The sequence below is a fragment of the Polyodon spathula genome, chromosome 1 (assembly GCF_017654505.1).
Source record: "Polyodon spathula isolate WHYD16114869_AA chromosome 1, ASM1765450v1, whole genome shotgun sequence".
Classification (NCBI taxonomy): domain Eukaryota; kingdom Metazoa; phylum Chordata; class Actinopteri; order Acipenseriformes; family Polyodontidae; genus Polyodon; species Polyodon spathula.
This window is the reverse complement of record NC_054534.1, coordinates 39,370,646-39,392,221: the sequence shown is the minus strand read 5'-3', so window position 1 is coordinate 39,392,221 and position 21,576 is coordinate 39,370,646. Positions and strand designations below refer to the sequence as shown.

Sequence of the window (21,576 nt, the reverse complement as noted above, 5' to 3'; positions counted from 1 at the left end):
TCATTGTATTACATGTATATAAGACTTTTTCTTCAGTATGCCTCAGAATATCATTCCATCTTTTCTTAATCTCCTACACTAAGAAGTAAAGGCTGTTGTTAGAACCTTGCTTTGCCATTGTGGAGAGACCTTTTTAGGTGTTTCTAAGAACCTTTTTTTACATGGATTCTATATTTTCTATTTGCAGACTTTCTTTTTTGTCATGTAAGCTATGAAACATGTATTGAAAACTGGAGTTTGCAAAACAATACGGTATAAAAAAATTAGCTCTTTGCAAAATGTTATTAAATGTTTCTTTGTCCTTGAAAGCAATGTCTCCTTGCTGCAGACACATCACCTTGCCTTTTATATAGCCTACTGTCTGACTGCGACAAATTAATGCCTGCTATTCAGTGTTCTTAAAATAATCAAGCAAATATGAGGCCCACATTACCGTCAGCTTTAACAAATTAGACAGAATATTTAATAGACCTCATTTGCAAAATCCCCTCCCAATTTTAGCGGTTTCGTTCAGAAATGCCCCAGAATTACATATGCATCAAGGGCTAAAGCGCATAGAGACATTGCCCCTGAAAATCACATATTTATTGCATGTTTATGCCATTGCATGTGTTATATAAATCCCATCCAAGAATTCAGATCCCTCATCGCCTGTTTTACGGTCATAAAACATGAGGAATCCTTTTATAAACCTGGGGCACAGAGTATAGATCATAAAGGCACAATTCTAATAATTGGTGAAGGCAAGCCTTTTACTCTGACTTACTTGAAGGCATTGGCCTCTGCCTTATTCATCTGCCACTTACAGGCCTGCAGACTCTTCCATCTGTCAAACAGTTCGGAATTCTTCACCCTGATTAGCATAGAAGGACAAAAACAAAGATCAGATTTGATAACACTGCCTTCATCAAGCAGTGGCATGTTGGGCTAAGAAACTAAGTCAAGAAGACATAGCTAACTAGTAGCACAGTTGCAATGTTAACTCTTGCAGTGGTCTTAGCTGAAGTGCTTATTTATCATTTTTAATTTCAGTGTTTTGGGTGAGAGAGGAATATTATAAATCAGAAAACAATGAATTACTCCTTTCACAAAATACAAGGTGGGATTGCTACCTGAACATCTATCTTGGTCATATTTGTTGTCACTATGTAACTTTAATGGTAAGTACACATTGAACTAAAGTGAGAACAATCTTAGTAATTCACATGAAATAACTCTGTACTTTTTCATAAGATTTTATTTATTTTAACTTACCTATTTAATATCATATAGTGTGTTTTTGTGAGTCTATTGTTGCTTCTATATTATTTACTAGGCTTAAGCCAATGCCCTTCTTTAACTAGGCTATTTCTGAAGAAATAAAAATACAACATTCTTATAAAAGCTGAATCTATGAGTTGGGGAGGTTTTGAAATGACCACTAGTGGTGTGCAACAATACATTTTACAAGCTCTTTCTTTTTTAATATTAATGATCCAGTATCACAGTTTAATCTTCATAGTGTTGTACATGTATTCTTTTTCAATTATAAACTATTTTATTTTACCTGCAAATGTTTTAGTGCTGTGTTTTGCTGTTCACTCGTTTTCCCATTACGGAGAGACCCGCTTACTTGTTAGGTTACCTGAGCAAATCATTCTTGCATTTCAATTTAAATCCTGAAAATAAAATTGCAGCCAACAAATTGCTACTTAAAAATAACACTGACTGTTCTTAAAATCATGTTTGTGACAAACATCTGCAAATTATTTAAGACATACATTTTAAAGGCCTCTGGTCCTGACCACAGTCAAGAATAAAAGGACAAATATGGACAAAATAAAAGAAACCTAAAAGATAATGTCTAGTCTACATGTACGCTTGTCAAAGAGATAGCTATTATAATGTTGTAGCACAAATATTAAAAATAACAATACACATTTATAACTAAAGAAACAACTGAAATGCTGTTGTTTCATTTCTTGCTGCCAAGTGACAGTTTGTGAATGACCAGGCTTCTGGTTAAGATAAGGGCACAAGATGACAGCTGAACACTGGTTTTAACCTTAATTCATTGTATACAATTACCTTTGCAGTAGGCGTTTTATGAAAATTTAAAAATGCCATTTTAATGGTGTCTAAGATAGTTCATTCATCACAGGGGTCACTGCGGCACATGACACCAAGGAGACTATCCAAGCAACTTGAGCAATTACTCCACTGTGCTACTGCCTGACCGGAAAGAATGAAGATGCTAATTCCAGGAATGCAGTCAATGATCCAGGAAGAGAGGAAATAGTACAGCAAGGTCCAATACATCTTACAGGCATTGTTGTAACTTATATTGCATTGTGATACTATCTATTTAAGTAAATACTCATGTATTTGTTAAATAGCACAGATGTATGATACATATAGAGGAATAGTATACAGGAACTTGTCACAGGATGGCTGAGCGATGACATCAGAACACATAGTACTGAGGGTGAAATGTGAATGCTTGCGCTGGTTTATTAAACAGAAAATAAAAGGCTGAACAGCCAAAACACTCAAAATAAAGGGCACAATGGCCAAACGAACAGGCAGGCAAACAAATAGTGGACAAACACTGCACAAACAGGTATCGTGCTGGCCCTCCCGCACGATAGCAATTGTTCATTCTTTTATTATAATTATTTCTCCTCTTTCTATCCCGTTCCTTCTTCCTGAACACACAACCCACAGTGAGTGAATTGTGCAACTATTTATACAGCTGTGCTAGGATTCAATTACTAAATAATTATTCACTTGAATCCCAGCACGTGAACTAATTTGTGCACTCCCCGTGTTCATATATTAATACACATTTTATCTGCATGTGAAGTGATTGTGCAATTCCTGTGCCTAAATACAACTATATATTTTAAAAACACTCTAAATGCTAAATATCCCACATTATATACAGACAGGGGCAGGGCACACTGCCACAGAATTATACACACCAAACTGCATGTCTCTATCTATTACAGGATATGCCTACTATTAACATTACTCTGGGACCTTATTGTAGCAGTGCTTACATTGAGAGGACCTTCACGTCCATGATTTCCTGCCTTAGCTCCTTGCATGATGTGGAGTTATACTCATAGGGCCCGTCAGAAAATTCAAAGTACCTGCAAAACAGAAAGAGATTACCTAACACTGTGAATTTCAACCTACAGCATTAGTGTACTATAGTAACAAGCATCCTAAACCAATGCAAATGCATCCAGAGTCAGCATGTTTTTACATTTAAATTGAAAGAATGCTTGACAAGTGTAGGTATATGCTTCAGATGCCTTGCTGGATGCCAAATGAATATTCAGTTCTCATATATGCAATCCCTGGTTGGAGGGTAGGAAGATAAAGCATTTGGATAAAGGGGAGTTGAGGGGGGACACTACCACTGCAGATAAGACAGTAACATTTTCTGTAGCAAAATGTTAGGACACTTAATGGAATTATATGACTTTCAATAATAAGACCACTGCAATTCAGTATTCACAGTTACTGTGACAGCAACATAGCACAACGTACAAAGTACAGCAGCCCAGATACACAACATGCATTTTAATACACAAATACATTCTGACACAAATAATGGTAAGCTAAATACGAATAATTCTAAATCCAATTTACGTAGGCATAAAAATCCTTCAGCTGTGTTTACATTTGTATCCTTTTAGCAACCATTTTCAATGATGTAATTCTTATGATTGGCTAGAATGTATTGCATAGTTTCTTTTCTTTGGCCTCTAGAAGTTACAAAACCACCTGACTAACTGCCATATTTCAATTATCTAAATAATGGTGTATCACATTAATGCAGTGTCAATATCCAATATCACCTCAAGGTCATGTAATTGTCAACACCACCCACTGATGTTTCTTATCACCACCGCAAAAGTGTTATCATCTACTTTTTTCTGACTCGAGGCCTATATAGTACACTTTAAAAAAGAACATACATCCAACTTTCATGGTAGACTGCGCAAAAAATTAATAGTTTCCATGTCAAACCTATGGCAACCTACCAAAGCACAACCCTGATTACTGTTCTATAGGCTGTTAAAGGGTTAAACAGACAAAGTTATTCAGCTTTGATGGCACACACAATAAAAAAACAGTAGTAGTAGCTATTTTCATAGTTTCTATCATCATCACAGATTAATATGCTTCCTGTTATTTAACACTACTGATTAAAAATAACTCTGTACTGCTGCACTGGTAAGACATATAGTATTTCAAGAGCATCTAACACAAGCTTTACTACCTCTAGACACCAGTAACTGACGGCCACTAAAGTTCATTTTGATTAATGACTTCCTTAGTTAAAAGATACCGAGTATAGGTCACATATCTGAGTAGTATTTTTGGAAGCTTTTTTAGTCATGGAACACATACTTTGGTGGTAATAATAAACACCATTGAGTGGTGTGAATAACACAGCCTGGCACTGATATTGGTTATTGAGAGTGCAGTACAAAGTTTGTCTTTATTTATTCAAAATACAATTAGACTGCAGTGGACACATATTATGCCATGTTTCTATCTGCACATTACCCCATTCAGTCTCATCTCATTCAAACTGGGGCTGGCGCCAGTTGCATCTGCAGTCTACAATCAAAGCCACAACGGGACTGTACAGAAAGGTCAAAGATGGCCTCTAAGGTTTTTGTTAATTTCTAATTTATAAATTAATTAACCTCCCACATTTCCCTTATATAATTAATTCACACCCCGCCTACATGTTTTTATGGGGGTTTTTTGTTTTCGTTTTTGCGTTCTCCAAATTAGACGCTCATGTGATATCTTCCTCCATCAGTGCGAGTTGGAGAGATTGATGAGAGATTTTTCTGCTGTGAGAAATTTAAAACCCACCTCTTGCATCCAGTGCATTGGATGCTCATTAGGTAACTTCCACAAATGTGGAGAGTGCAGTCATTAACAACATATTTAGTTTAGCAATACTGTAGTTTAGCAACACAGGACTAGTGAATTGATCTGTTAGGGTAACCTCAGGACATCTACTGTTACAGATTTTCACAACTATAGACCTTTGCTATAGGTCAAAATATCAGCTTAGTAAAACCATTTCGGGAGGCTGGAGTTGGGGCTCCTCCTTTATGTTATCCCACTAAAATACACTCAGGCAACCTTTAATTACTTGTCAGTCACCCTATTTAAACTGTAGCCAGCTTCCTAATTCTTGTCTTGCTTTTCGGTTTGCAGTTACCGCACAGACTTGCAGACCCAATTTTAAACAAAACTTTTTATATTTTCAATTGGTTTAAAATGGCTACTCACCTGAGGCAATTTTCATTTTCATTGGACTCAGAAGGCTGTCTTCCTTCAACAAATAATCCACAACAAAAAGTCCCATCAGGACATCTGATTATCATCCACTGATGGATGGTTTGGTAGAACTTTTCAATCAGACCTTAAAGCAGATGCTGAGACAATTTGTGAACCAAGAGCAAAAGCATTGGGCATCACCTCTCCCATACCTTCTTTTTGCAGTGAAAGAGGTGCCACAGAGTTCGACAGGGTTCTCCCCCTTCGAACTCTTGTATGGCCGACAACCTCATGACATCCTTGATCTGTTGAGAGAGGGGTGTGAGGAGCACAAAGGCTCATCCAAAAATTTATTGCAGCATGCGCTCCTACTGAGAGATCTCCTGGATTTGGTCGATCGTTTCGCACAGGACAATCTCAAATTGGCTCAGCACCGGGAACAGCAGCAACAAAAATGCACAAATTCAAACCTTTCGACCAGGAGACAAAGTAATGCTGCTGCTTTTCTCCTCCGAATCGAAACTATGTGCTAAATGGCAGGGGCCATATGAAGTGATCTGAGCTATAGGAAAGGTGAATTATGAAATAAGACAGCCCGATCACTGTAATGAAAGAGAAATTTATCATGTAAATTTATTAAAGCCATGGCAGGCAAGGGAGGCCTTATTTATAGCTTAGGCGAAGCAGAGGATGATTTAGGCCCCGGTCTAGAAGCCTCTACCACAAAGCACATTTTGATGGGGGAACAGTTACTTCCTGATCAGCAACGAGAGCTGCATAAGTTAATTGAGGAGTTCAATTATGTTTTTTCTAACGTGCCCAGTAGAACTAATTTTGTTGATATGCCATTAACACTCCCCCAGGTGTCACAGTGTAAGAGAGACCTTACCGGATCCCAGGAAGTCGATGAAGTGGCATTAGCAAAGAGGTATGGGTGATGCTCGAACTTGGAATGACTGAGCCTTCCACGAGCGTGTGGTGCAGTCTTATTGTGATAGTGGCCAAAAAGGACAGCACCAACTGCTTCTGCTTTGATTTCTGTAAGGTAAACGCTATTGCCAAGATCGATGTGTACCCCATGCCTCGGGTCGCTGAGCTTCTAGATAGACTGGGAATGGTTAGGTTTATCCCCACTCTGGACCTGACGAAGGTATACTGGCAGATCATATTAAACTGCAGTTCTAGAGAGAAAACTGCATTTTCAACATCAGAAGGGCTGTTCCATTTCACAACCATGCCATTTGGGCTTCACAGTGCGCCTGCTGCCTTTCAGAGACTGATGGACCCGGTTTTACACCCACATCGTGAATATGTGGCAGTGTATATTGACGATGTGGTTATTTACAGCTCCACCTAGCAAGAGCATTTGGCTAGGATCACGGCCGTCCTTCAATCTCTAAGGGTGGCCTGGCTGACAGCTAACTTGAGAAAATGTGCCTTTGCCAAAACAGAGACACAATATTTGGGATTTATAATGGGGAATGGACAGGTGAGTCCCATTGTCACCAAGGTCCAGGCTTTGGTGGACGCGGCATTGCAACAGTGGTCAATCCCTTAGTTGGCCGAAAAGAGTGCGCTAGCTTCATTTAAGTGATCAGTAGAACGTCAGGGGACTATGCCAGGCCCCCGCTTTCATTACACCAGACTTCACTAACAGCTTCATCCTCCACACCGATGCGTTGGATGTCGGTCTGGGTGCAGTCTTGTACCAAATGGTAAATGGAGTAGAACACCCCATCCTGTACCTCAGTAAAAAGATGCTCCCTCGGGAGCGCAACTACTCCGTAGTCAAAAAGAAGTGTTTGGCCATTAAATGGGCTACTCACTCTTTACGATACTACCTGGTGCGACATTCATTTGATCTCGTCACTGACCACGTCCCACTCAAGTGGTTAAGCACAATGAATGACAGCAATGCCCAGATAACTCGGTGGTATCTAGCATTGCAGCTCTTCAGGTATAATATGATCCACTGTGCAGGGAAAGAGCACCAAAATGTGGATTATTTTTCGCAGGAAGGGGCAGTAATGGGAAAGGTCCTTCGGCTCCACTGAGCAATGGGATATGTGACAGAGACAGGATGATTCATGGTGATAAATCTCCCTCCCAACCTGTGATGGCACTGTGTAAAGGGAACAGAGTGCTTTGGACTGGATGGCCAGACAATTAATTCCCAGGGTTAGGTGGAAGTCGACCATCTAGAAAGGGACCCCGAAGGGAAACGATGTGGCAGCCGCGGATTGGAAGGGTGGTTGCAATCGTTAACCCAGAGGGTGTGATTGACGGTACATAAGGGGACGTAGCTAAGTGATCTGCTCCTTTCTATGGTTAATGCTGAACTGGAAGGAGAATCGTATTATTATTGTGAGTGTTTTGTTTGTTTTGTCATGTCTAAAATCTACTTGTTTATTCTTATTAGTCTGCTAACAGGATCTGGAGCTGTTGCTACAGGCCAGCACTAAACCCGGACAACACTGCACTTGTTCATGATTAATTGTATTTTCACCACGAGCACTACAGCACTCACTTTGGACCGTTTTTGTGCTTATTCTTTCGGGACTGAACCCGTGGATTTAAATAGAGCAATACACATCGCTGTGTATTGCCTGTTCTCTTTATTGTTTACTGTTGTCATCAGACTTTGGATTATAAATAAACCATTATTTCACCAGTACTTTGTTCTTTTTCCTTGTCTTGAGCGCTGCACCTCTACGCCTGCGCACTGCAAACCACTTTGCCACAAGGAACCAGAAGTAGTCTATTCTCTCATCAATTCCGAGATCTCAAAGGGTTCACGTAGAGCCCATTTTCAACCCCTCCTTCCCTCAATTCCACATCAATCCTATTGAAGTAGCTACAAGGAAAATGTCCAGCAAGAAGCGCTCATCATTGACCTCTCTGCCCCTCGCAGCTTTTTTATCAGCAGCGTTAATTCTCTCATTCTATCGGATCAATTTTCTCTTCATTACATCACCATATCTGATGCTATCCATTCCATCAAAATATCTGGACAGGGTTCCTGCTTAGCTAAAGCAGACATTTCCAACACCTTCAAAGTCATGCCTTTACTCCTTTCTCTCTGTCATCTTTTTGACATCTGTTGGAATAGGCAATTTTAGTTCACAATAAAACTAACTTTTGGATGCTGTAGCAGTCCTAAGATCATTGATTCCCTCTCCAAAGCCATCTGCTGGATTCTACTCAATATTAATCGCATTCCTTTTCTGCTGGATTTACTGGATGACTTTCTCGTTATATGACCTCCATCAGACCCATCAGCCCCTCCAGCACTCTTAGAACTCAGGTTTCTCTTCTCAGCAGTCGGCGTCCCCCTCTCAGACAAGAAAACCATCGGTCCAGTTCACTGTCTTGAGTTCCTAGGAATAACTTTGGATGTATGACTTGAAGCCTGACTGCCTCCCGATAAACTGGAATGCATTTGCTCTCTCATTCAATCCTTTGAGATTAGCCATTCCATTTCTAAATGGAACTCCTTTCACTCCTGGGACATTTCAATTCCTAAAGGTAGGACATTTATTTCTCATCTTCTTGCTATCTCTACAACAGCTAAAAATCTCAACTCTCACATTAATATTAGCCCAGAAAGACATCAGGATGTAGTCCTCTCTCCTACAACCCTGGAATGGCCTTTCTATGTTTTACTTTGACTTCATTTCTGTTCCTCACTTCCTGGCCTTGGAGGTCGATCGGTTCAGCCTCACCTCAGCGAGGGTGGTTCTCAGAGTACTCAAAGGGAAACCCCCATTCTGTTGCTGAAGTCACAAGCACTTAGTCTTTATTCTAGTAGCCCCTTTACACAGGCCTGGCTCCTGCCTCATGAAATCTGCTTAATATCTTTTGAACATTGCACAGAAGTTTTTTAGTGTGCCCTCTCAAGCAAGTTATTTTTTGTCTGGCTCAGCAAAAGACCAAACTAATAATGGTAGAAAGCATAATTCATTTACAAACAAGTGTATGCAATATCACGTTCACATAGCAAAAATATCAGAAAACATTATGTTTAATAAGTTTAATAAGAAATGTGCAACTGTGTACACAGGCAGAGTTGTTGCCTTCCATAATAAGCAATATTAGTGGCACCTATCAAGCTGATTTTTATTTGAATATACAGCTCAAGTCAAAAGATCCTTACTAAACCAACTTTGAACAGTAAGAAATGGCAAGACACCAAACATGGCTGATCCATCTTTATAAAATAGTATAAGCAGACAAATAAAAACACAATAATGCACATAAAAACTTTGCAATGCTGAACTCTAGAACTAGAAAAACAGTTTATTTTTATGCAGGATGGTCATAATGATATGTACTGTCTATCAGTATTTTCATGTCTCCGTATTTGGCACGAAGCCAGATGGTTTATTACATCATTTTTGATGTACATACCCCCTGCACACATAACAAAAAGGTTACTGTGAGAAAGATATTTTTTTTCTTTGTATAAAGCTGTACTGGAGATATCTAAGTACTCATTTTCCCTAATGGATGACAAATTACGACCTGTATTTGGTGTTGCACACAGTGTATGGATCAGCACACAAAGACAGTTTGTGAGAGCTTTAGCAGCTGTTATGAATAGAGGCAGGGCAGAGGGCTCTTTCTTTTGTAGATATTCCACAGCTGAAAGGATGCCACTGTAGAGGCCCAACTCAGAAAACTTGGATTATTGGAGAATTATTGAAGTATTTCTTTGACCTGCACATCATAGCAGCGCTATTAAACATAAGCACTCTATAATTAACTTGCCTACACCATGAGCCACAATGACCAGTCCACTGGTTAGGGTGGAAGACAATATAAACTTCTCCCTTAAACAGAGGGTAAACCACAGAAAGCACACTTTGTTTTAAATGATTTATAATGTGATATTAACAATTCAATGTAATGTGTAAAGCTAAGGAATTCATTGAATTTTTCCTATTGTAACTGAATGTGTAATTGTGTGCTGCTGCTGTCTTCTGGGCTCCCCATTTTGAATGAGATGTAGATCTCAATGTGTTGTCCTCCTGGGTAATAAAAGATTTGAATTGAACAAACCAAGTGAGTGAAGGTGATGTACAGGATGGACTTCTATGTCAAGGCAGGCACAAATATTTATGTTCTATTTTTTTATAAGTTCAAAAGCAGATTATTAAGGTACAGTCCAATTTTAGGTAATTTTAAGTACCCTTTAATTAATTACACACTTGTATTATTTACAAATAATATACACATTAATAATGCATATGTTACAAAACAATGTCAAAAGAAATCCATTATAAATTTCAAATTTCTAAGCTTTGTTGCTGCTTGTGTCAATTTAGTGATATGCACTGTCAATATATCTGTCAGTGTTCCTGAATTTAACAATAACAAGTTTTGTTTTAATGTTTGAATTTAGCAAAAGTAGAGAATTGTTTTAAAGGTTGATTTTATCAACCAGTACCTTGCTGGGAAAAGCCACAGCAGGATTATATTGCAGCATTTTACAGAAGTGGCAAATCTCCTTGGGTTGCATCAATCTGAGGGGTTTCCCCAGTGCTGTAAAGTAATACAATCCAAGGGAGGTATATCCCAGTGGGTTACACATTGAGCAAATCAACTCCTTCAATCTTAAACTTAAATCTGACAAAAAAAAAGTTCTTGAAATCATAATTATTGGGCTGGAACAAGTGGCATCTATAAGCTAAGGGATGATACCACTTTATTTTTAACCATCTGCTATAAATCACAATCACACATCTATTAATGGGTTACAAATAGAACATGCAATTATTAATAAGAGGTTATCACAGTGCAACGTTACTGACCTAAGGCATTTTAAAAAAGCATGGGCCAGTTTCACAAAGCACTTCTAGTTAACAGTCTGCTCTTCTATAGAAGAAAGAAACTGAAGGACAGGAAAATGTTAATCATTCAATCATTTATACTAGCTGAACTGATTTGTTTAAAATATTGTTTTTTAATACAAGGAGAAACAAGATAGCTGGTTCACTGGCAGCATGCTAGCAAGTGATAAAACTAACCTATATTGTATGTTAATAAACTGTTATCAATTGCTAATATTTGTCAAATGCCTTTAATATGTGTATAGCTTATTAATGGATCCTAAAGTGTAACAGAAAGAATTGTATTTACAAATCCACTGATTTATCTCCCTCACTCTCCCTTCCCTTCTCTCTGCCTCAGCCTCTTTCTCTTCTACATTGCCATTCAGTTTGAAAATGTACCTGCTGTCCCCATCACTGGCAGGCTTCAGTGCTCCATCATCCGTGAAATTAAAGGTCCCGGTCCAATTTTCTGTTTCGTCTCCACTCTGCCAGCTAAACTGTAGCCCACTAATGAGAAAATGAGTCAGTTGGTATTTCATTAATTTACCTTTACTGCCCTTTTAAGAACCACACACATACAGTGTGACTCCGTGCCTTTCCTTTGCTATGTTTTCTTGCTTTCTTTGTTGAATCTTAATATGATTATTTGATACAATGTTAAAGACATTGTGTAACCCAAACTAAATGTAAAAAAAAATACACTGTAATCCCTTTGGCATTTGTAACTTGAATTACTATGAAACTTAAAAACATTTATTATTTATTTGTGTCCATTTATAATAATGCAACAAAATATTGTACTGTTTTTCTTAAATAGCAATGGGTGTGAAAATTCCATGGTGGGTTTTAGTGTTGTTTTCATTTTATTTTATTATTATTATTATTATTATTATTATTATTATTATTGTATAATGAATATAAGTAATAATATAATAATAATATTATTATTAGTACTGATACATGTCAAAAAGAATTCATCGTTACTCACACTTTTACCGTACTCCAAATAATATGAAATAATAATTATTATAATATTATTAATAATATAATAATATTATTAATGAATATTAAAGACGTCAATCCTTTAACTTCCTTCCTCCTTACTTCTGCAGTCAGGAAATTGAAGAAGGCTAAAAAGTTGTAAACATTAATGCTTGAAAAACAAACACCTGGGATGTGAAATAGGAACAAAATGGGAAACTTAAAGAAGAAAAATAAATAAATAAAATTACACAGCCGTAGCCACTAGTACAATAAATACAGTAAATACAGATGTGATTAAATCCATACACAATACTTCTAAGTATTTTGCAATATATTGCTATAAATGTAACCTGTATAATTTACATTGTTTTTAACCATGTGTTGCAAAGCAAAACTCCTAAATATTTGTCAGACATAGTAGACAGAGGTAGAGAGATGTTCAATAAGATAGAGTGAATGCAGTAAAGTGATTAAGTAATTAAAGCGGCTCCAAAGAGCCCCATTACATTTCTCCAACAACTACAATAAAACGAAGCAGCCAAACAATGGAGCTGCTAGGGAAGAGAAGCGTGATTTTAGACATCTGATTGCATCCCATATGCCACTAGCACAAGCATTTTAACTATGTTGCTATATATTACTACTACCATTTATAGCTGTGGGCTTGTAACCCTTATACTGTTCAATAACCTACCAACCTAGCTTTTAAGTAAGCATTGCATAGGTAAACAAAAAAACAACAAATCCCTTAAATCTTTTTTTTATTTATTTTTTTACTTCTATGTAAAAGGCGAATGTGCACTACAGTGGGCGCGGATACATATACATATACAGATATGCACATACATGTAAAAATATACTAGTAAATGCAGGCCTGGTAAACATAAAACAAATAAATAAATAAACAAATAAAAAACATGTAGTGACTTTGTTAATGGGAGTGTCAATTGGCGTCTCAAATGATCACATTCATCTGCTGCCAGTATAATGATTTTGTTAATGGATGCTGCCAATTCCACCCTTTCATTTGATTGACAGTGACTGCTGCTAATAATTGCTAAAGGGATCAATAACGGGTGAGGGGAGTGGCAGGATGGGTGCTATATATGTGCTATGCATAGAATGAAAGAACTAATGTCTGAACTTTACGAAACTACAGAATAGTAGAGCAAGGAAGTCTAGAAAGTGAATCTCCGCTAGAGTTGGATTTGTGGAACGCCGACTCTGATTTGATGAACTCTATTGCTGCTAAGCTGAAAGCTTGCCGAATCGCTTTATGTTCTATTGGTAACGTTGAACTTCATTATAACTCTACCTGCAGCGTCCTTAACAACCGTTCTGCAAAATCGTGTATCCTGTCCTATATTGCATGCTTGCTACCTGCGGGGAGGGGCTGGTTTTAGCTACATACGGGCGGATCACTAAGCTCTGGAGGGAGGGATAACTTGTACTACATTATAACCCTACACTACGTGTTTCAGTGAGAGGCTTTATGCTTTATTATCTGATTGTTGATTTGTTGAGTTTTGTTTATTATTTAACATATTATTTATTTATTGATGAGTTTTGTTGTCACATTTATTTTCTTTTATGCACTAGTCACTTTAATCGCCCCAATGAAAACACATACTCTAGGGAAATCTGGCTGAGCTCGAGTGCCCCCCTCCCCCATTGACAGCCAAGGACAAAAGATGGAGTGATCATTTTGCCTTCTTCCAAAACTGTTCATTTATTGGACATGGACATAACTGTATATGTCATCTCCTGAACAGTATTAGTAGTGGGTGTTTGGATATGTATGTACAGTCAGACTTGTAGGACTCCAGTCACATTTTTTGTGACTCGTACTCCAGTCACGGCCGCAAAAGACTGGGACGCAACTTGGACTCGACCTTCTTGGACTCGGACTCGAATATTAGGGCTCTGTAACTCGGAGATATTAACAACGAGTTAATATTTTCATTTTCTATTACACAAATAATATTACAGTTAATAGGAAACCTGTGCACAATGCAAACCCACCCAACAAAACATTATCCCATCATTGATTAGCCCTGTTGTCTTTGCAGCCGGTCATGGTAAGAAATTGGAAGTCAGGTAGGTTGCAGTATACACACACTGTGTCCCACTCAAATTCGACAATTGGGGTAGGGGGTTAACCCCATCCCCCACCCCCCACCCCCGCACCCCCCACAACTGTATGATGATATTGCAGACCAAGTTTTTTTTTTCCTCTTTTGCATTAAGTTCTATAAGGAATAAATGAGGTCAGCATGGTAAACAAGCAAGTACTTATTGCTATTTACAATTTAAAACTGTGTTCTAAGTTTTTTTTTTAAGCATTGTAGAAATACATTTCTAAAACTGCATTTAATTTTGAGTTTACTGAAAAAAAAACAAATGAAAAATAATAATCATATAAATTATAATCCTACTTTTAGAGCTTCTTAATTCATATCAGAAAGTCTCTGTGATTAAATATTCTACGCTTTGCTTCTAATCTCCAGTCGTTCCCAGTGCGCGCCATCACTGTTTGCAAGCAACGACAATGAATTCACCTGGCAAATTCAGTCGAAAATTGCTTACCGTCAGGCTTATAGGACAGGATGATTGATAGCAAAAAAAAGAATGACAGAATAAAAGAATAACACTTAATTTACCAAAATGAACATGATTTATTATGGATGCGTGAAAAACACATTAATACACTGTGCAGTGTCAGCTTAGAAATCTGTCTTGTGTGAACTTAATGTTTTTGCTCCATTATGAACCTACACAAAGGGGAAATACCAGGGGCGACAGGTTAAGCGGCGTTCATTTGCTCGCTGAACCCCTAGTCTCTTATTAATGAATTGCGCTTTCCTTTTCTGGGTGATGTGTGTTTCATTCCCTACTCTCACGTGACACTGGCACATCAGCAATGCCGTTCATCCCATCTGTTTAATGGTCTGAAGCTGGGCTGTGCTCCCTCAGAAATGCAAGTGCCCAAAACCTCCATGCACATGCGCAGTAGCAGCCAGCCATCAGCTAGGGCTGGCTAGAATTGGGTAAAAATGCCTGGATGGAAAGCAGCTGGTTGGCAAACACGGCGATCAGGCGATCAGAGTGCATGTGCCAAGACAACAAAAGCTATAACTTGCATCGTGGGTTAAATTTGTGGAAAGACAGAAAACGTTTCAGCTGTTTAAATATTAAAATAAAATTCTTAAGTCTAATTATCTTTGTCTAACTTTAATGTTATTTGTCTTATTTGTTCAACTTTGTTCTTTTCACCATTTTAATCTGCTTTATTTTGTGCCCTTTTTCTCTGCAGGCTGCTGCCCTCCAGCAGTGCTTTAAGCTCAGTATTATCTTGCTGTGTTTGGGAATTTTTATTTATTTTTTTGTTAGTTTACCGACCACTACTGCCTGTTTGAGATAATCAGTTATTAAATATACCTTACAGTAAATATGTATTTTAATATTATTTCTATAATATTTTATATTATTATTTTTTTCAAAAAAAATTGGCCATGAGCTGCCACTGTGAAAAACATAAACATAATGTTTTTGGTAAAAGATAAAAAATACATGATCTGAAAACAAATGAACTGAAACACAATCTTGTAAATGCATTATTGTATTACAGACTTAACAAAAGTGCTAATTCAATGAAAGTGAAACATAACGTTTCTGTTTTGCAAAACAAATAACACTATGTAACACCATTTTTGTTCCTGGGTATTAAGTGTTATTTCCTAATTGCTTACGCCTCATTATAGAAAATGGCTATTATTCCCCACAAACTTTGCTAATGTGACCAGGACAGTGATATTTCAAAATATCACTATTTCCAATGGGAAAAAGGGCAAATGTGTGTCTTTTCGTTCACATAAAGTCAGAAAAAAACAACATATGAATCCAAATTAACATGTATTTATACTAAAGTAATACAAAAATGACTACAAAAGATTTTAATCGTAAAGCTCGAAAAACTACTCACTTCTAAATCTTTTGTAGTCATTTTTGTATTACTTTAGTATAAATACATGTTAATTTGGATTCATATGTTGTTTTTTGTGAGGAATAATAGACATTTTCTATACTTTTGAGGCATAAGCAATTAGGATATAACACTTACTACCCAGGAAAAAAAAAAAAAAAAAAAAAGTTGTTACACGGTGTAATAGGACATTTACTGTTTAAGAACACAGTACAGTTCCAGCAATGTCTAAATCAGATTGGCAGATTTTACGTGAATTTAAATAGATGTTATAGTCAGAGGTGAAAGTAACTTTAATATCTTACTGGTGTAGTGTTATTTTCAGGTATGCATTAAAAAGTGGCACTCAGCACACTGCGCTTGCTCGCTCATGCCTAAACAACTTCCACTAAGAAAGCAGGGAAACGCCCATTCAAATCTGGTACGTTATGCTGTTTTCATTTGGTTACATTTTTAAAATTTTATTTATCATATTTTGACGTCATTTTTAAAGTATTTTTTCCATCATTAAGAAAACAGTATGTGAATATTTATCATATGCAATACATTACATTGGGTCTTGTACATTTTTTTTTTTTTACTTGTGCAACTTTGCAGTGGACTTCTCATGAATTGTTTTTTTCTTATTAGAGAAATTAATTGCCTCTTGCCAGTTTAAGTTTGCAAAAAAACTATGTATTATTAATGGTAAATGCACCTCCTTTGAACAATAGGAAACCACCCTTCAGATCGCAATTGACTGCACATGTACCAAAATATGACATTGCACAACTTGCAATCTGACATCGTACCACTTTCTGCTATTACACGAGTCAGGTTTGGTATGCATACTACATTCTGCCGATGTACAACTTTCTAACACTTCATCGGCGCTGTAGTACAGATCACAGCTTCTATCAAAGTGAGAAAAGCAACTTTGGCAGTAATTACAGCTGTGCGTCTGTTGGGATAGGTCTCTACCAACTTTACACATAGAGTTGGCAATATTTGACCATTCTTCTTTACAAAACTGTTCAAGCTCTGTCAAGTTCCTTGGGGAGTGTTGATGGACTGCAATCTTCAAGTCATGCCACAAATTTTTAATTGGATTTAAGTCGGGGCTCTGACCGGGCCACTCAAGGACATTTACCTTTTTGTTTCTTAACCACTCCAGTGTAGCTTTGGTTGTGTGCTTTGGGTCGATGTCATGCTGAAAGGTGAACTTCCATCCCAGTCTCAGCGTTCTTGCAAAGGGCAGCAGGTTTTCCTCAAGGACCTCTGGACTTTGCTCCATTCATTTTCCCTTCTATCCTGACAAGTGCCAGACTCCCTGCTGATGAGAAAAATCCCCATAACACGATGCTGCCACCACCATGTTTCACAGTATGGATGGTGTTCTTTGGGTTGTCACCTGCACACTTTGACCAGTCTTAGCCATAAAAGCCTGTAGCTCTTGCAATGTTGCCATTGGCTTCTTGGTAGCCTCTCTGATCAGTCTCCTTCTTGCTCGATCATCCAGGCAAGGTCTTGGTGGTGCCATACACCTTCCACTTCTTAATAATCGTCTTGACCGTGCTCCAAGGGATATTCAAGGCCTTTGATATTTTTTATACTCAACCCGATCTGTGCCTTTCAATACTTTGTCACGGCTGCCTTTTGAAAGGGCCTTCGTTCTCAAGGTTGAGTCTTTGCTTTGAAATGTACTACCCAACAGAGGGAGCCTACAGGAATTGCTGAAGGGGAGACAGGCTAAAGAAGGATTTTTAAGCCTTGACACAATAGAGACATGGATTGTGTATGTGTGCCATTCAGAGGGTAAATGGGCAAGACAAAAGATTTAAATGGCTTTGAACGGGGTATGGTAGTAGGTGCCAGGCGCGCCGGTTTGATTGTGTCAAGAACTGCAACACTGCTGGGTTTTTCACGCTCAACAGTTTCTCGTGTGTATCAAGGATGGTCCACCACCAAAAGGACATCCAGCCAACGGCAGGCCAGTGGTCGAAAACGGCTCATTGATGAAAGAGGCCAAAGGAGGCTGACACGCATTGTGCAGAGCAACAGACGGGCTACAATTAGTCAACTGACAATCCAGTACAACATTGGTGCCGAAAGACCCATAAAAGAATGCACAACTCATCGTACCTTGACACGAATGGGGTATGGCAGCCGACGACCTAACAGAGTTCCACTTCTTTCAGCAAAACACAAGAAACTGCGGTTGCAGTGGGTTAAGGAACAAAAACACTGGGCACTGGAAGATTGGAAAAACATTGCCTGGTCTGATGAATCTCAGTTCCTGCTGTTTCACACTGATCAGAGGACTATGGTATGGAGAAAACCACATGAGTACATGCATCCATCATGCCACGTGTCAACATTGCAGGCTGGTGGTGGTGGTGTGATGGTGTGGGGTGTGTTTTCATGGCACACATTGGGCCCCTTGATAAAAGTGGAGCAACGTTTGAATGCCACAGGATATCAACGTTTGAATGCCACAAGTGCATCCCTTCATGGCAGCAGTGTACCCATCTGCTAATGGATTTTTTCAGCAGGATAATGCCTCAAGCCACAAGGCTACGATTGTCCGGGAATGGTTCCACGAACATGACAGTGAATTCAGCTTACTGCAGTGGCCTGCCCAGTCACCAGATCTCAATCCAACTGAGCATCTGTGGGATGAGATGGAACGAGCTATTTGGAGTAGAGATCCCCTACCAGCCAACTTGACACAACTGTGGGAAGTATTGGAGTCAATATGGACCAGCATCCCTGTGGAACAATTTCGACACCTTGTAGAGTCCATGTCCCGACGAATTGAGACTGTTCTGATGTTTTGTACACTCAGTGTATATTTAAACCACTTTTAGTCAAGTACGTCAAGGTCATTGAAATCACAGTTGCAGCTAACACTTCCCTTGAGGAGATCAGATTTACTGAGGTACTACAATTAAACAGACTCATGAATAATGCATGTGGGAAACAGGTTAAAGTGCTTTTTCTCTTAGAGCCTTTCAAATGCATGTTTCAAAAGCAATGAGGCCTTTTAGGTAATTTCTGAAACAGCACAGGTGCTTTCTGCGGCTATGGGCTCAATCCGAGGTTCATGAGATTAGAGTCCTCAAGGAGTATTCAGGTGGTAAGATGGTCACCTGCCCAGGTGGATAAATTATTCTTTGCTTTCAATAAATTGCCACGTGGACCAAAGCCAGGCACCTTGTCCCATGATTAATGGCCAAGAGGATACAAGCTTCCCCAGTGTAACCCCTTTGATACCCTTGAGGCAGACCTTTAGTCGAGACCTTTATAATTCTTCTGTAGATTATATGTTGAATATACTGGCAGGCACATCTTCAGGGTGTTAAATTGTGCTGTTAATATTATTTGGTTTGTTAACACTTTTTCTTATAAAATCATGCTGTTTCTAATGAAGTAATATAAGTCACATTTTGAAGCTAACTTTGAAGCAAAATACATTTTCTCAGACGAATACAATGTAAAGGTAAAAAGTGTTTTGAGTTAATAGTGTTTTAAATCATTATATAATCTGTCACTGCCTTGAACCTTCTTTAGAGTAGAGGCCAGGCTGTTTTTAAAAAAAAAATATTTGTCATTTCTTGCTAAAGTTATTAAAAAAAAAAAAAGTTTTTTTTTGTATTTTTAAATAACATGAACAGTTATTTTTAATATGTATAAATTGCTGTATGCACATATACATCTGACACAGATTTTAAATGACCTCAGCACCATCACACGATCCATTATATTGATTACACTATGTCATGGAAACTGAGACATAGCTGTTTCCCTCATTCTACAGTATATCTGTTATGTGTCACACCCCTGTTACCCATTCCCTTAAAACTCAATCTTTCCTACTTTCACCTGAAGAAGAGCCCTTGAGGTCTCGAAAGCTTGTGATTAATTATTATTTAGTTAGTCCAATAAAATGTATCACATCTCCTTTCCTTTGTCTAACATCTCTGCACTAATTCATCTATCAACAACTAGACAGAATACAAATAGGTCACCAGAATTTAGGGTTGAATATGGAATAATAACTAAAGAGAAAATCCATGGGGTCAGTTCACAATGAGGTTCCATCATCTACCAGCTGCAGATCGCAAGAAAAACAGCTTCACCCAGCCAATGTGAAAAATTTGTATGCAGTGGGATCCAACACTGAATGGATAAAAGGTATGATAAGGGAAATAGAGAATAAATATGTCCAAGGCAGAAGTTGCAGAGGCTTTTCTTCAACCAGATATAGTAGCATCTAATGATGCTGTTCTGGCCTCTGAATATGTGGGCTCTGAATAAAGGCTTGTTTCAAACACTGTCAATGTGAAAATATGTAAATATTCTTCCAAATCCCAAAAGCTTGCTGGCCGTTTGACCTTTCAGACAAAATGTGCCCATGCTGCAAAATGCAACAGTGGAACTACTGGTCCCTAGCCTCTCACACACCACCCTTTCAGGTATGAAGATCGCCTTCTCCTGTCTGTATGAGGTGCAGAGTGGGCGACACCATGAAACAAACTAAAAAAGGAGTATATTTTAAAAGCATTTACTTCAGTCTTTAATTATTTGAAAAGACAAAAAAAAAAAATCAAACAATCGTAGAAAAACTAGGACACATATGTTTCAAGGCATCTTCAGCAAAGCTGTTTAATATTTGTATGCTGCTATGCTGTTTAAAACATGTACAATCATATTAGGACACAAGGGGACCACAACCACAGAACTGTACGGAGATCATGTAGCTCCTGCAGTGTCAAAATTAGTCCCTGACTGAAACAGCTACTGATCAGGATATCTGATGTTAGTGATTGTTCAGGTGAGATGCATGGGATGCATGGGATAATTTGATCATCTTGACCACCCTAATAAATCACCCTGCTCAAACAAATAAAACAAGCAATTTAGCAAGCAATTTCTGAACGGCACTGTCCAATACAAATTTCCACATAAGGTGAAATCATTAATAAAAAAACAACAACAACAAAATCTTCAACACATTGAACACCACAGGGCCTTGATGGCACATTAAACTGATAGTTCGGTTGTACTGACCTTCTTAAGGGCAACAAGCCAGGATATTTGAGTCAAGGTAACTGAACCACCAGTGCAAGTGCAAATATCCCTGTGGTTCTCAATGCGGTCTGTGATATTATAAATCCCTGCTACGGTACAAAGACTTAAATCATGCAAATGAAAAAGTGTCATGCTGTACAATGAATAAACATCAGTAACATAAATACAAAATATATGCAGAAACAACTGTCCTCCCTAGTAGCTCAGTATCTATACACAGATGTTCTGGCCTCAGTCTAGGAAAATGCTTGCCAGTACTGCTGATGTTAAACGTGATTACCCACACATACCTTATATATGCGATATTAATGCCACTAGCTGTTATGCAGTCATGCCTAATGAATACATCCTGTCAGGGGTGGCCAGAAATTAATTTAAAATTGAAACAGAAAGGTCAGCATGACCGTCAAGCCTGTA

At 38.2% G+C, this 21,576-nt stretch overlaps 1 protein-coding gene across 2 annotated transcripts in view; it reads right to left on the bottom strand.

The window, feature by feature from the left end:
* Positions 1–21,576, bottom strand: part of st8sia5 (ST8 alpha-N-acetyl-neuraminide alpha-2,8-sialyltransferase 5) — a 46,775-nt gene that overhangs the window by 24,136 nt on the left and 1,063 nt on the right. Inside the window, exons 2-4 of one of the 2 annotated variants that reach the window (XM_041255411.1) lie at positions 11,523–11,630; positions 3,039–3,131; positions 767–853 (exon numbers count right to left, since the gene is read on the bottom strand). In XM_041255411.1, coding sequence (XP_041111345.1) covers positions 767–853; positions 3,039–3,131; positions 11,523–11,630 — 288 coding nt within the window. The remainder of the gene's footprint in view (positions 1–766; positions 854–3,038; positions 3,132–11,522; positions 11,631–21,576) is intronic. The other variant, XM_041255420.1, reaches the window with a different exon arrangement.